Source organism: Eptesicus fuscus, chromosome 8 (assembly GCF_027574615.1).
Source record: "Eptesicus fuscus isolate TK198812 chromosome 8, DD_ASM_mEF_20220401, whole genome shotgun sequence".
NCBI classification, from domain to species: Eukaryota; Metazoa; Chordata; class Mammalia; order Chiroptera; family Vespertilionidae; genus Eptesicus; species Eptesicus fuscus.
In genome coordinates this window covers 934992-950095 of record NC_072480.1, presented here as the reverse complement: position 1 = coordinate 950095, position 15104 = coordinate 934992, and the positions used below count along the sequence as shown (strand labels likewise).

The 15104-nt window shown below is 38.1% G+C and overlaps 1 protein-coding gene across 4 annotated transcripts in view; it reads left to right on the top strand.

Annotated features, from left to right (window-relative positions):
* The window catches only part of ALG5 (ALG5 dolichyl-phosphate beta-glucosyltransferase), an 85634-nt gene extending 70907 nt beyond the window's left edge, over positions 1-14727 (top strand). For 3 of the 4 annotated variants that reach the window (XM_054720357.1, XM_054720354.1, XM_054720355.1), the window contains 3 exons: positions 574-725; positions 12636-12721; positions 14525-14727. In XM_054720357.1, coding sequence (XP_054576332.1) covers positions 574-725; positions 12636-12721; positions 14525-14640 — 354 coding nt within the window. In that variant the 3' untranslated portion in view covers positions 14641-14727. Of the gene's footprint in view, positions 1-573; positions 726-2562; positions 2643-12635; positions 12722-14524 lie in introns of those variants that run through there. The other variant, XM_054720356.1, reaches the window with a different exon arrangement.
* Positions 14728-15104: the final 377 nt, after the last annotated feature.

The window sequence follows — 15104 nt, the reverse complement described above, 5'->3', positions numbered from 1 at the left end:
CATTAAAGAACTTAATTGTTAAAGTATATTTAATTGGGTATGTCATGCCTAATTAGGCATACTGGGTTTTTATTTCAAATTCCTTTCTAGTCTGAAACTTTTGTGTTATTATGTGGTACCACTTTTATCATTTTTATTAGCTAGGTATTGAACTTCGGGTTCAAATTTTACTGTTTTGCTTTTTCTAGATATTCTGGTAACTGTCACCTCTTTTGAAACTGAAGTGTATTTGGGAAAAAGGGGCACAAAATAGGTGAATGAGATGTTCTCTTTGCATATAGCAGCTCAAACTGCTATGCTATGCTTCTGGTAAATTCAAGCTCTGATCTCTCACAGGTACTGTGATTCTTCTTGTCTGACTCAATCTCCAGAGTGCCTCTGCCCTGCTCTAAGCAGACAGTATCTTCACAGTTTCTATGATACACTTTTCCATTAAAGCTAATGGAACAATGGTGTTCACATGTAAAATCTACCCAGCCAATTACATATTAATTGCAGTTGTCTACAGCCAGGTGTTTTCACTGTCTCCTTTATAGGTAAATGGAAAAGTCATTTTCATTGTCTTTGTTTCAGCGTTCTTACTTCCGTACTCTGCTCATGTATGGATTCCACTTCCTGGTGTGGTTCCTTTGTGTCAAAGGAATCAGGGACACACAGTGTGGGTTCAAATTATTAACGCGAGAAGCAGCTTCACGGACGTTTTCATCTCTACACATTGAAAGATGGTAGGTTCCTAACTGGAATGTATCTGGTATATCTTATTATACAGCATTATTTCAGATAATGAGAAGCAGGCCTCTATTCTCATAATGAACATCCAGGTTTAAACAGAATTGACACTTTTTCTATGTAATCTGTGCCTTTATACTTTACTGGTTGGATATAAAGTTGTGAATTCATTTTAATTATAGACAGTATAAATTGAGAGGACTGGAAAATCCTATGTCCTTAAGCTTTCTTTTTTTTTCTTTTCTTTACAGGAGTTAAGTTCTCTGTCCTGCCTAAGACCAATCTTCTGCATCTCCTTCCACCTTCTAAGAACCTAACTAATCTTGTTTGCTTTTCTCTGTTATACATTTAGCCTTTTCCCCTCAATCACATCTTTCCCATCAGTTTTTTTAAAAATATATTTTATTGATTTTTACAGAGAGGAAGGGAGAGGGATAGATAGCTAGAAACATGGATGAGAGAGAAACATCCATCAGCTGCCTCCTGCACACGTCCTACTGGGGATGTGACTGCAACCAAGGTACATGCCCTTGACCAGAATCGAACCTGGGACCCTTCAGTCCGCACACCGATGCTCTCTCCACTGAGCCAAACCGGCCAGGGCTTTCCCATCAGTTTTGAAAACAATTTTAAATTTCTCTTGCCATTAAAAAAAAAATTATCTCTATTGACACTGCCCCCCTCACCCCCTGTCAGCATCCCTTCAGCTCTAGCCCTGTATGCTTGCATAGCTGACCTTTTCTTGAAAGAGTGGTCTGTATTCACTCTCACCATTTTCTCATTTCTCACTTCACTCTTTACCCCACCTTAATATGAATTTTCCCTCATCCTTACATCTAAACATATGGTTACCTTCATGTTGTTAAATTCAGTGGTCATGTTTTATATGACAATTTATTGTCTTACTAGTAATTAACCCATCAGCAGCTCTCAATGCTTCTGAACTCTCTATCTTGAAATATGCTGTTCCCTCAGCATATCTTTATCCCCATCGTGGCTACTGTATTGGACAACATAGTTCCAGGATATTGGGAGAGTTTTAGTTAAAGAACATTTAAAAATTTTGTTTTTCTTCTTTAAATGTTATGCTCATGTGCATGCCTTTTTTAAAAAAATATATTTTTATTGATTTTTTACATAGAGGAAGGGTGAGGGATAGATAGTTAGAAACATCGATGAGAGAGAAACATCGATCAGCTGCCTCCTGCACACCTCACACTGGGGATGTGCCTACAACCAAGGTACATGCCCTTGACGGAAATCGAACCTGGGACATTTCAGTCCGCAGGCCGACACTCTATCCACCAAGCCAAACCTGTTTTGGCATGTGCATGCCTTTTAAATTATTTTTTTGGACTTGGTTGGCATAGTACTGACCTGACTTAAAGTTTTAGCCTCTCACATTTCTTTATGGTCCAATTATGTTTAATTTGGACCTGTAAAGGGGAACTACCAATTATGCATGTATCAACTTAATTAGCAGTATTTTCTTTACCACTTTTCACCAATAGTTGTCATTTAAACATTTCTTTAAATCAAAATCATGTACACTTTTTAGTCAAGAAAGACTTAAAGAAAAGATTTTTTTAATGTAGTATAAATTACAGAAATCAAGTTGTGCATCTGTTTATTTCCATATGTCACCTGAGACTTCTTTCTGAAAGAATTTATCCTAAAGATTCATTCAAATTTTTCAAATAAATTTCATTAAAACCCAAGTTGAGTTTCTAGGTATTAGAAAACATATAGCTGAAGTTAAAAGACTAGATATTTCTTTTATTCAGAATTACAGATTTGAGTATAGGTAATGTTAAATATCCTTTATATTAAAAGCCCAGCGACTGAAATGGCGGAACCACCAGAATGACCAGAGACCAGAATGACTGCGTCCCCATGCCCCAGTTGACCCCACCCCCCAGCAGTGAGCAAACCACCCGCGGCCCATCATCCCGGCTGGCCCCAACCCCCAGGGGGATACCCACCCCGATCTGGGTCCCCATCAGGGCAGGCCAGCCACCACCCCCATGCACCAGGCCTCTCTACTATATAATAAAAGGGTGATATGCAAATTGACCCTAACAGCAGAATGACCAGAACGACCACTCGACCAGTCACTATGAGGTGCACTGACCACCTCTTGGTCCCTTTCCCTGCCCAGCAGGCTCCGATCTCCCAATGGGGAATGGGGAACTGGGGGTGGGTGGCAGGGGACATGGGTAGCGTCAATCCAAGGTCCCCGCCCCGCCAGTAGCCCCACACACAGAGGGCGACCTGCAGCAGGGGCAGGAACAGCCAACCTCTAGGTCCCTTCCCCCGGCCAGCAGGCTCTGATCTCCCGATGGGGAACAGGGAACCAGGGGTGGGTTGTGGGGGACAGGGGCGGCGCCAGGCCAACGCCCCCACCCTGCCGGTTGCCCCACACACACAGGGTGACCTGTGGCAGGGGGCGGGGCTGACAAGTGGTCGGAACAGCCAACCTCTCAGTTCCTCCCCCCAGCCAGCAGGCTTTGATCACCTGATGGTGAACAAGGAACTAGGGTGGGTGGTGGCGGATGGCGGAGCCAGCTGCAGGCAGCCGGGGTAGATGGCACTGATTGCAGGCCAGGCCTAGGGACCATACCAGTGCACGAAATTGCACTGGGCCTCTAGTAAATATATATGTATAGAATCTCCATCCTCACATGTACCTCAGCTAAATTCTTTCTATTTAATCTTAAGGTATAATTTAACCCAATTTATGAGTAAATTTAAAAATGAATTATTTTGAAATGTATTTTCTTCTGATAAATACTTTCTATTTTTAATCAATGTTATACATGTTTCTAAGTCAGCCCCATAAGAATTCTAACAAAAAAAACCCAGTTATCCCTAATGCCATTTCCCACCACCCCAATTCATACTCTCGATAACTATAGCCACTTTCAACACTATACTGTTTTTTGTAGTATTTGTTTTTCTATTCAGAATGGTTCTGCATAGCTACGTGTCCATTTTTCAGTTTTATATATTTTCAAAATAGAAAGTTAATGGATACCTAATTAGTTCTCTTAAATTTCTGTGCACCCTCCACACTTATTCTCCTAGTATAGTTGAAAAATAATTTTTGGTTATATCAGTATTGATGTAATTGTTACAGCTATGTAAAGATAATTTACATTTACCTTGGCGGGGGTCAGGTAGGGGCTGGCAGGAGGTTGGTAAAGGAGGGTGGGTAAATGGGAGATATCTGTAATACTATCAACAATAAAAAATATATTTTAAAAAACTACAGGGTGCAATATGAATATTACCTTTCTTGTAATACTTTTTGTTTTTCTACAAATGATAACTATTGCCCCAGCCAGGTGACTTGGTTGGAACATCATCTCATGCAACAAAAAGGTTGCGGATTCGATTCCCAGTCAGTGACATATCTAGGTTTTGGGGCATGTATGGGAGGCAACTGAGTGATGTGTCTCACATCGATATCTCTCAAATCAATAAGCATACCCTCAGGTGAGGATTAAAAAATTAAGAAGATAATAGCTATCTCATGTTTTTGATATATTATATTATAATCCATCAGGAGTACAATTCTCCTCCTTGGATGTTCCTTTCCAGTTCTCTGGCCTCCGGCACAGTTCCTGTTCTCCCTCTCCTTTTCCTTGGTTTATACTCCCATTGTAGTGGAGCACATCCTCTGTTCAATTCCCTAAATTTGGAGAAGGCAACTTTGAGATTTTGCATGGAAATAGGTATCTTTATTCTCAAATTTATTTAATAGTTAGCTGGAGAAAAAATTAAGTCGGAAATCAGTGTTTTTATGTAGTTCAGTTCTATAGATTATGTGAATCTTAATATAGTACTATGGTATGTTTCTATACTTCATGCCACTCCCTTCTGGCCTGAAATGATTCTATTGAAAAATCAGCTGACAGTCTAATGGGAGCTCCCTAGTAGGTAACTTTCTGTCTCTCTCTTACAGCCTTTAAGATTCTTTGTCTTTAATGTTTGCCATTTTAATGATTGTGTGTCTAGGAATTGGTCTTTTGAGGTTCATCTTGGCTGGGACTCTGTGTTTTCTGAACTTGGGTGACTTTTTTCTTTATCAGGTTAAGGAAATTTTCTGCCATTGTTTCTCCAAACAGTTTCTGTATTAGTTGCTTGGATCCTTCTCTTTCTGGTACTCCTATCATGTGAATGCTGTTTCATTTCATGTTATCCCACAGCTTCCTTAAACGCTCCTGCTTTTTAATTTTTTTTCCACACTTGCTGCTCTGAATGTGTTTTTTTATCCCTACCTCCTAATTCATGGGTTTGGTTCTCAACTTCTTCTAGTCTACTGTTGAATCCTTCCAGGGAGCTCTTTATTTCAGCTGTCATTCCTCATTTCCAATTGATTCTTATTTATTCTTCCAACCTCTGTTTTCATGTTGGTGTACCTCTCAATAAGTCCTGTAATATAATATATTCCTTAATTTCCTTATAATTCTCATTACCTTGCTGGTATTTCTCACTGAATTATTTGAGCACCCTTATTGCCATTACTCTGAATTCTTTAACAAATTGCTTGCCTCTATTTCATTTAATTCCTTTTCTGGCTATTCCTCCTTTTCTTTCATTTGGGGTTGTTTCTTTGTCTTCCCATTTTTGCTGTCCTTTTGTTTCTTTTTCTATGTAGTAGGTCAAACTGCTATGCCTCCCAGACTTTGTGGGGTGGTCTTATGTAGTAAGTGTTTTGTGGGACCCAGTGGTGCAATTTCTTAGATCTTCTGAGCTTGTTGCTTTAAGAAAGTCTCTTGCTTGAGTTATTTGGGTTCTCCTGTTGTGGTTATGTCTTGAATGTTATTGTTCTGTTCATGGATGGAATCTCCTCTCAGGCTGGCTGACTGTGTGGTTCACCCCTGACCATGTCAAGGGAGCAGTTGTGGAGGTGTGGTCTCCCAAGTGTTTTCTCTCCTCCCTTGATATAAGTCTCCTCCTCAGCTGGAATTCAGTTGGTAATTCCAGGTGAATGTTCTCCAATTTAGTTATATTTCCAGTTTGGCTCTGGGACAAGGTACATGACAGGTCTGCCTATTCAACCGTCATTTTTCTGACTCTTAACATGGCTATTTTTCATATGTTTTATTGAGTACTCAATAGACTATCTAAATCTGGAAACTCCCTTGAAGCTATGAACTTCCCTCTCAGGACTGCTTTCGCTGTGTCCCATAGATTTTGGATTGTTGTGTTTTCATTGTCATTTGTTGCCATGATGTTTTTTATTTCTTCCTTGATGTCTTTGGTAACCCAGTCATGGTTTAATAGCATGCTGTTTAGTCTCCAAGTATTTGATTTCTTTGGGTTGTTTTTATTGTAGTTGATTTCCAGTTTTATGCCACTGTGATCTGAGAAGATACTTGATATGATTTCTATCTTCTTGAATTTGGAGAGACTTTGCCTATGTCCTAACCTATGGTCGATCTTTGAAAATGACCCATGTGCACTTGAGAAGAATGTATATTCTGTGGCTTTGGGGTGAAATGTTCTGAAGATGTCGATTAATTCCATCTGTCCTAGTGAGTCATTTAGGATTGATGTTTCTTTGCTGATTTTTTTGTTTAGAGGATTTGTCCAATGGTGATAGTGGGATATTGAAGTCTCCTACTATGATTGTATTGCTGCCAATCTCTCCTTTGATATCTTCCAGGAGTTTTTTAATGTATCTTGGTGCTCCTGTATTGGGTGCATATATGTTTACCAGAGTTATTTCTTGTTGTTGGATTTCTCCCTTTAGTATTATGAAGTGGCCTTCATTATCTCTTGTTATGTCCTTCACTTTGAGATCTAATTTGTCAGATATAAGTATTGCTACCCCAGCTTTTTTTTTCATTTCCATTCGCCTGGAAAACCTTTTTCAAGCCCTTTACTCTCAGTCTGTATGCGTCATTTTTTTTGAGGTGGGTTTCCTGTAGACAGCAGATATATGGGTTTTGTTTTCTTATCCAATCTGTTACCCTGTGTCTTTTGATTGGGGCATTCAATCCATTTACATTTAAAGTTATTATTGATATGTACTTATTTGTCGCCATTTTTATTCTATACCCCTGTGTTCCTTCTTTGCTTCCTATTTCTTTCCTTTTTACAGCAGACCCTTTAGCATTTCTTGCATTGCTGGTTTGGTGGTGATAAACTCCCTTAGTCCTTTTTTGTCTGTGAAGCTCCTGATTTCACCTTCAATTTTGATTGATAGCCTTGCTGGGTACAGTATTCTTGGATCTAGACCCTTCCTTTGCATGACTTTGTATATTTCATTCCATTCCCTTCTGGCCTGATGAGTTTCTGTTGAGAAATCAGTTGCTAGTCTGATGGGGGTTCCTCTGTATGTAATTGTCTGTCTCTCTCTGGCCGCTTTTAAGATTCTTACTTTGTCGTTGGTGTTTGCCAGCTTAATTATAATGTGCCTTAGCGTCGGTCTTTTGGGGTTCATTTTGCTTGGAACTCTGTTAGATTCTTGGATTTGTGTGGGTTTTTTCTTCCCTATATCAGGGAAGTTTTCTGTTATTATTTCTTCAAACAGGTTTTCTATTCCTTGCTCAGTTTCCTTTCCTTCTGGTACCCCTATTATCCTGATGTTGTTTTGTTTTGTGTTGTCCCGAAGTTCCCTTAGGCTCTCCTCAAGCTTTCTAATTTTTGTTTCTAGAAGCTGTTGTAATTGGGTATTTTTTTCCATCTTTTCTTCTAGCTCACTTATGCGGTCCTCTACTTCTTCTAGTCTACTCTTGATGCTTTCTATTGAGTTCTTTACAGCAGCGATGTCATTTTTCATTTCTTCTTGGTTCTTCATTTCCTCTTGGTTCTTACTCATATTGTCGAATTTGTCTTCCATCCTTTTCAGCCACCTTATGACCATTTCTCTGAATTCTTTCTCTGATAGGTTGTTTGCCTCTAAATAGTTTACTTCCTTTTCTGGTGATGCCTGCTTTTCTTTCCTGTGGGGGCTATTTCTTTGTCTCCCCATGGTCTCTCTTCTCCGGATGTCTGGTTATATAGATCTCTCTCTCTGGCGTTGATTTAAAGGTACAAAATACAACACAACCAGGCACAACAGACAAGGCACTGAACAGAATTGTATTCATGATATTAATAACCTCCAATAAAGGTAACCACCAGAGAAAGACGAATTAGGGAATAGGAGTGGAAGAGGGAGAGTAAAAAGAAAGAACAAAAAAAAATGAGTGTGAATCTGAACTTGGGAAAAGAGCAGAAAGAAGAAAAAAAAGAAAAGAAAAAAAAGTAAGAGAGTCAAGAACGATACTAAGAGAGAAAAGGGGAACAAACTATATATATGTGGAGTAAACTCCACTAGAACAACCACTATTCCCAGCAAATTCCAGCAACACGAGCCTGAAGATTAATACAAACTGCAACACCAGCTAATATCAAGTGAGGCAAGGGAAAACAAAAGTAAAAAACAAACAAAAACAAAGCAAACAAAAGAACCAACCAAACCAACAAAAAGAATAATCAAAACAATCTCATAAAAAAGCATAAAAATTCAATCTAATCAACATTCAAGCAAACAACAACAAAAGGCCCGAGAGAAAAATAATTTTTTTAAGGTAGCGTAGAGAGAGGTTTGTATGGATTTGGAGCAGGGGGTTGGGAATTAGATATATAAGTAGGGTGAGGTTTTAGCAGAGAGTAAACTGAAAAAGTAGGGAAAATCTAAAGCCAGAAAGGGTTAAGATAAACAGGAGATCAAAAGGGGAAAGGTTAGGAGGAGAGTGATGGCATAATGTTAGCTTTGAGATAGGGTAAAACGATTGTAAGGGAAAGATGCAAATCGAATGTAGGACACTAATCCAAAAATAAAAGAAAGAGAAAATCAAATGACATTTAAAAAAAAGTAAAATAATAGTAATAATAATGCTGATTGAAAATAAAAATGTAATAATTAAAAAGGTGAAAATTGAGTGAGGAAAAAGAAAAAAAATAGTTTCTTAAGTAAAAGATGCAAAAAAATGAAAATAAAAAATGAGAATAAAAAATTTAAAAAATTGAAAAAAGAATTTAAAATTAAAAAATAGGAAGACTAAAATGTGCAGTAGCGGCTGTCATTCACTTCCTCTATTATTCTGTTTGGTATGCCTGTTTCCCAGTCTGGGCGGTATTTCAGTTCAGCTTTGTTTCATGGCTACTCAGTGTTGTAAGCCAGTCCTGCTTTTTCAGCTGGCCGTGTCTTAATTTCTCGTATTTATTTTTGATTACACCAGAGACAATTAGCGTTTCAGCCCCTGGGTGGCAGTGTTTCTGAATTGACTTCCGGGCCTCTCTAGCTTTTTTTTTTTTTTTTCCCCTCTATGGCACTCGCTACTGGTTTGTGGAAGTGTGCTCCTCAGAGCTGCCTCTCTGATGGTCACACCCAGCTCTGCTCCCCAGGTTCCGAAAAAACAGCTTCCCCCTGCAGTCTTTCAGGGTTTTTCCACCTGGGTTTTTCTATGTATTAGGCTTAGTAATCAGGGTCGGAAAGAGCCCAAGTGTGCGAACAGTGGGTCTGTGCGCCAGACTAAGGAACCTGCACTCCTTTGAAAATTCTTAGTCTGACCCTCCTCGTCAGATTAAAATGAGTTGCTTTTAAGAGGTCACTTCTGTTAGCAGCTCAGAGGATCCCCTTCCACATTCACGGATCACAGCAGTTCCAACTGCCGCCGATTTTTCTAGGCACAGACCTCCCATTTCCTGCTGGTCCTGCGGCTCACGCACTTCCCTCACCCACCGCGGGGATTAGAAACCACACCCTATTTCAGGCGAAATCTGACCTTTCCGTGGTGCAGTGAAGAGTTCCTTTGAATCGGAATGTTTGCGCCGATAGGGGACCGGTGTTCTGGTGCTCGCAGCTGTTCAGTGTTTGCTGTTGTCGCAGAAAGTCAGGTTTCCACTAAAATCCTCCTTTCCTTGCAAGATGGCAGGGCCCCCCCCCAGTGAGCCCGCAGCTCCGGGAGGGGACCCAGCCCCTGTGGGTGCTGCCCGGTCAGTGGAACACTGCCCAGCACTCCCCCGCCTTCTCCTGGAGTTTAGCTGTCCCTTGGCTTGCCAACATACACTCCCCCTGCGAGCCTCTGCTGCTCCTTCTCTCCACCCCAGGACCAGACTCCAAACACGACTCTATTCAGTCGCCATTTTTTCTCCTCCTTGAATTTTTATTTCTGCTCTCAAATTTTTAATTTCCTGTAACTTTTCTCTTCCAGTGTTCATTTTTTTATTTTATTGTTTTATGATTATAATATCTTCCACTACTTAATGTGTCATTTAAAACTTTAACATTTATTACTTTCCCTGCATTGTTTCTGTCCTCCAGTTAGTTCTTTCTTTGTTTTTGTCATTAAAGTCTATCCTCAGATGTCTTTATTATGGTTCTAAAAAAGCTCATCAGAAACTGTGTGAAGGGTCAAAGCCTCTGGTAGCCTAGTAGATTTCACTACAGATTAAATGATGGGGCCATTTTGTGTGGGAAACTTCCAACTATCATTATCTTTTAGGTTAGTCATTTTCACTGAATTGGGATCCTTTGATATATGGCCTAGGAGACATGAACTAACTGGAAGAAAGGAAAATCCACATTCCCTGATTTTCAGGGAATCCACTGTTTGTACCCCCACTTGTTGACATCATTTGTGGCATCTGGTGCCTGAAACTGGGGGGCTCTGCACCTATTAGCCTGCTTCTAGGCTTCTCTCACTGCCATTGTCTACTTTTCCTAATTACCACTTGTCCCACTTTCCAACTTTCAAAAAATATATTATTGTTATTTCCTCCTCTGTTCTGTTGTTTTTATTCCTTCATTGTTATTTTAATTTTAGTGGACTTTCAGATGAGATCAATAGAGTATGTGAATGTCTGTTATGTTTAAAGGAATCTTAACATACTCTTTGGTCTCCTGGAATGTATCAGTTGGTTAGCTAACAGGTATACCATGAAGTGAGTAGGAAAAGAAAACATGGTAGCTCCCTAACATTTGCAAAAGCCATGAAGGAATAACCCTTATACGGATTTTCTGAATTTTAATTATAACATTTTCTTTGGTAACAGATTGCTCTTATACCTATAACATGGTTATGTGAGGTGTAATTAAAAAAAACCATCTTCCTGTTTTCTAATATTTTTAGGGGGATATAAGAAAACATAATTGTCCTTCACTTTTTTTAATGTAATTTCACTTAATCAGTGCTTTCCCATCACAATTCTTTTCATCATTCTTATGTTTTATGTCTTTGATAAGTCACTACCTATGCCTGATACCCTTAGAAAAATACCTAATAATCTTGTTCATATTCTTAAATATTATTAAAGCTAACTCAGACCACTAGGTAATTTTTTGCTTTTGTGTTAAAGGAGAGAGTTAAGGATTAAGCACCAGGCATAATATTCAGAGTATTTCCTTCTTTCATAAGTGTCACAATTTTAATTTAAAACGAGTTTTACATAGTTCTTTTACAAACACACAAAAAAACACTTTTATAGATTATTTTATCCTCTCAAGTAGATATTTTACTATGATAAGAAAAAGATTAAATGTTTTTAAAAATTATTTTCACCATAGCTGGTTTGGCTCAATGGATAGAACATCGGCCTGTGGACTGAAGGTCTCGGGTTCGATTCCAGTCAAGGGCACATACTCAGATTGCAAGCCCGATCCCCTATGTGGGGGGATGTGTGAGAGGCAGCTGATCAATAATTCTCTCTCATCATTGATGTTTCTCTCTCTCCCTCTCCCTTCTTCTCTGAAATCAATAAAAACATATTTTTTAAAAAATTGTTTTCACATTGAATTATCCAAATATTTGGGAATTAAACTAGTTGCATATTGGATGGTGGTGTCAGTATTGCCAAGAAAACAAAACTCCAAATTCTGGTTGTCTGGGATCAGGGAAAACAGATAGAAGTGGGTTTTGAGCACTGGAGTTTGAAGTGTGTTCCATGCAGTCTGGAAAGTAGGGTCTTAATGACTCAAGGATGAACATCTATGCTTTAGAGACAGTTAAAAGAATGTGGAGAAGTATAGCACAGGTAGGCATGCTTCTCTTTTTTATCTTAGTGCCAGTGAAAGGAAGCATTTGGTTGAGAGAAATTTTTAAGTAGATTTCAGGAAAAGTGAGTCAGGATTCAAAATCTGTAAGGAGAACAGATTTTACTATACCAAGGGGCTGATTGAAGAGGAGCTTTGAGAAAGAACCTATCTCATGGATAGAAGGAAGGATAAACTGGGAATTCAGACAAGAGATGATTTTAACATTGTATGTAAAAGCAAGACTATATTTAATTCCTATGTGTGTATTTAAGAATATTCAAAGGGCATTCAGACTAGTTTATACTGGCTTTTCACTTTTAGTAATTATTGATACTGTTATTGTCCAGGATGGCCTGGGGAAGGGAAAAGGAAAAGACACACCCTAAGGACCCTGTATTTAGTAAAGAAATCCTGATCTTTTGGTAGGAGAATTGTGTAATCAAGCAACTCCAAAGTCATTGAGAACATTCTGTCCAAAAGCTTCTCAGAGTTCTGTTTTATCAGCTCTCTAAATCAGTTGAAAATGCTCTCGATTCTGTACCTTGAGTTAGTTAAAACTGAGACTGAAAACCATCAGTCATGAAACTTTCCAAAATTAAATGTTTTTTAGGGCCACAGGCTGTTTTTATCCCTGGGAGTTTTGGAGTTGTGGTAGAGATATTTTTCATTTAAGTGTTATACAGTGACACCACATTATTTTATTTGCCTTAAAGCTCATGAACTGCTTAGCTTTTATTTGATCTTATGTCAATCTGACCATCAGTTTGATGATAGAAGCTTTATATCTGCCATGCAAGTTTTTTTAAAACATGCCAAGGTAGAGATTTAGTTACACTCCTTTTAAAAATAAATACCAATATATTTTGTATTTCAGGGCATTTGATGTAGAACTGCTTTACATAGCACAGTTCTTTAAAATTCCAATAGCAGAAATTGCTGTCAATTGGACTGAAATTGAAGGTGAGTACTATATATTTAACTTATCTTAAGAGAGGGTAGGGGAGACATGAGAAAATACAGTTGCCCAGTAAAGTCAGCTGGCTCTAATGTTCCTCCTTCTTCCATCAGGGCCTCCTCAGCTGTCTTAACTCTGAGTAGCAGTTCCATAGAGCATACTGCCTACTGCCTTATTGCTTTCTATATTTTTTCAGTCTTGGGGTCTTCAGTAGGCCTACCATCCTGCCCAAGAAATTCAGTAAAACTAGCTACAAAATACAAGATCTGAGTTTAGAAGTGAAATTTTTTTTCTTTCTTTCTTTTTTTTTTTAATTACAGAAATTTATTTTTCACAGTTCTGGAGGCTAGGAAGTTTTAAACAAAGGTCCGGCAAGGAAGGTTTCACTCGGGGGCCTCTCTGCTTGACTTGTAGGCAGCTGCCATCTTGCTGTGCTCACATGATTTCTTTCTTGTGCACACACAGGGAGCTTGATTGTCTTTTGAGATAAACTATTATTTTCATCACCATATTTTTAGTATTGTGTTATGTCATCACTCAGTGATGGCCATATTGCAGGGCCATCTGAAATTTTCACTTTAGATCCTCTCAAATTTCACTTCACTTCAGGATGTTTAGTTTTTCTAGTTTTCCACAGAAAATACTTTAACATTGAAGATGTTTAATTCTTATGTCCATCACTTATAAATAAGGTGGATGTGATAATTAACTTGATTTTGGTAATCATTTCACAATACAGGCAGTCCTTGGGTTACATTGGACTTGACGTACGTCATTTCATGGTTACGTAGCCCTCTCCCATTTATTTATAAAAAAAAAAAAGTTCCGTCATTTCGACGTATGTACATATGTGCTTTATGTTTTTTATTATTTATTTACCACAAGTAAAGGTCAGGAATTTTTATCTTTCTTTTAATTTTTTTTACTGTTTCACTTCATTACTGCTGTGTTTGTGCTCCATGTGAGTGACGAAGGTGCTTATGTAGGTGGGTTCCCGACTTAAGGCGAAAATTGGGTTATGTCGCACCGTAGGAACGGATCTCCGACGTAACCCAAGTACCTACTGTATATATGTGTACGAAGTGATTACATTGTACACTTTAAATATATTTCTATTTTATTTGTCAGTTACACCTCTGTAAAGCTAGGAAAAAATAAAGAGAAAGAAGCCAGAGCACTGGCCTTAAATCTGAAAATTGTCAGTTTTATTACTATTGTGATTTTGGCCATATCACTTTACCACCCAGCATCTATGACCTAATCTATAAAATTGCAGGGGTGACAGGGAGGCTCTATTCCTGATATACTGAAAAGACAATTCCAAGGAGTGAAATCAAGAAATGTAAAATATTAAAACATGCTCAGAGGTGTATTTTATATAGTTAGCTGGGCTTGGCACATTGCTATTTGGAAATTATAAGACAAGAAGATGGCCTAGCTAGGGTGGCGTTTATTTTAGCTGATTAAGAGTCTTTGGTAGAATTAGAACAAAAATTGGGTTTTTCTCTTAGATTTCTTATCACAGATTATTAATCTGTACTTCTATTATTTGTGGCGGTATACTTGATTCGCTGTAGTATATATGAGCCTGAAAAATGGTGTTTAAAACATAAAAGTTTCTCCCCCCAAAATCACTTTTAAATGAACAGATGGACATAAGGGTTTAACATACATACATAATATAAATAAAATTACAGTGCCTAGAAGCTCCCAAAAGTCATGTACACTGACTACTAAAATAAATTGTAAATGGATATATTTTCTCCTGAGTTTAAATCAGTTTATTTTTAATTATTATTTAATCGCAGGTTCTAAATTAGTTCCATTTTGGAGCTGGCTACAGATGGGCAAGGACCTACTTTTTATACGACTCCGATATTTGACTGGTGCCTGGAGGCTTGAACGAACCAGGAAAATGAATTAGGTTATTTGCTGTTTTTGATTGTAATATGTATTATTGTGATATTATTTCATTTGAATTAAAATATTAAATAAAGCTGAGATAAGTCTATGCCATTGTCTACCTTTTGATAATTTTCAAGAATTCACTGTCGTCAGTAAAAATTTTTATATATCTTTTGGACAAAACAAATTTTAAGGTATTTGTTAAAAAAGTCTGATTTTCTTTTGCTTTAGCAATTCTGTTTATTTAGATTATCACTGTAGCCTGAGAAATATAATTTTTAAGAAAGACAGAAGCAATTATTTCTAAGGTACTTTGCATAATTCTCATGAACTTAAATATAAACCACAACCATGTAACAGTGTTTAGAGATTTAAAAATAAAGTTAACAGCTCTGGCCAGGTGGCTCAGTTGATTGAAGCATGGTCCCATGCACCAAAAAAGGTTGCAGATTTGATTCCCAGTCACAGCAAATATCTAGGTTG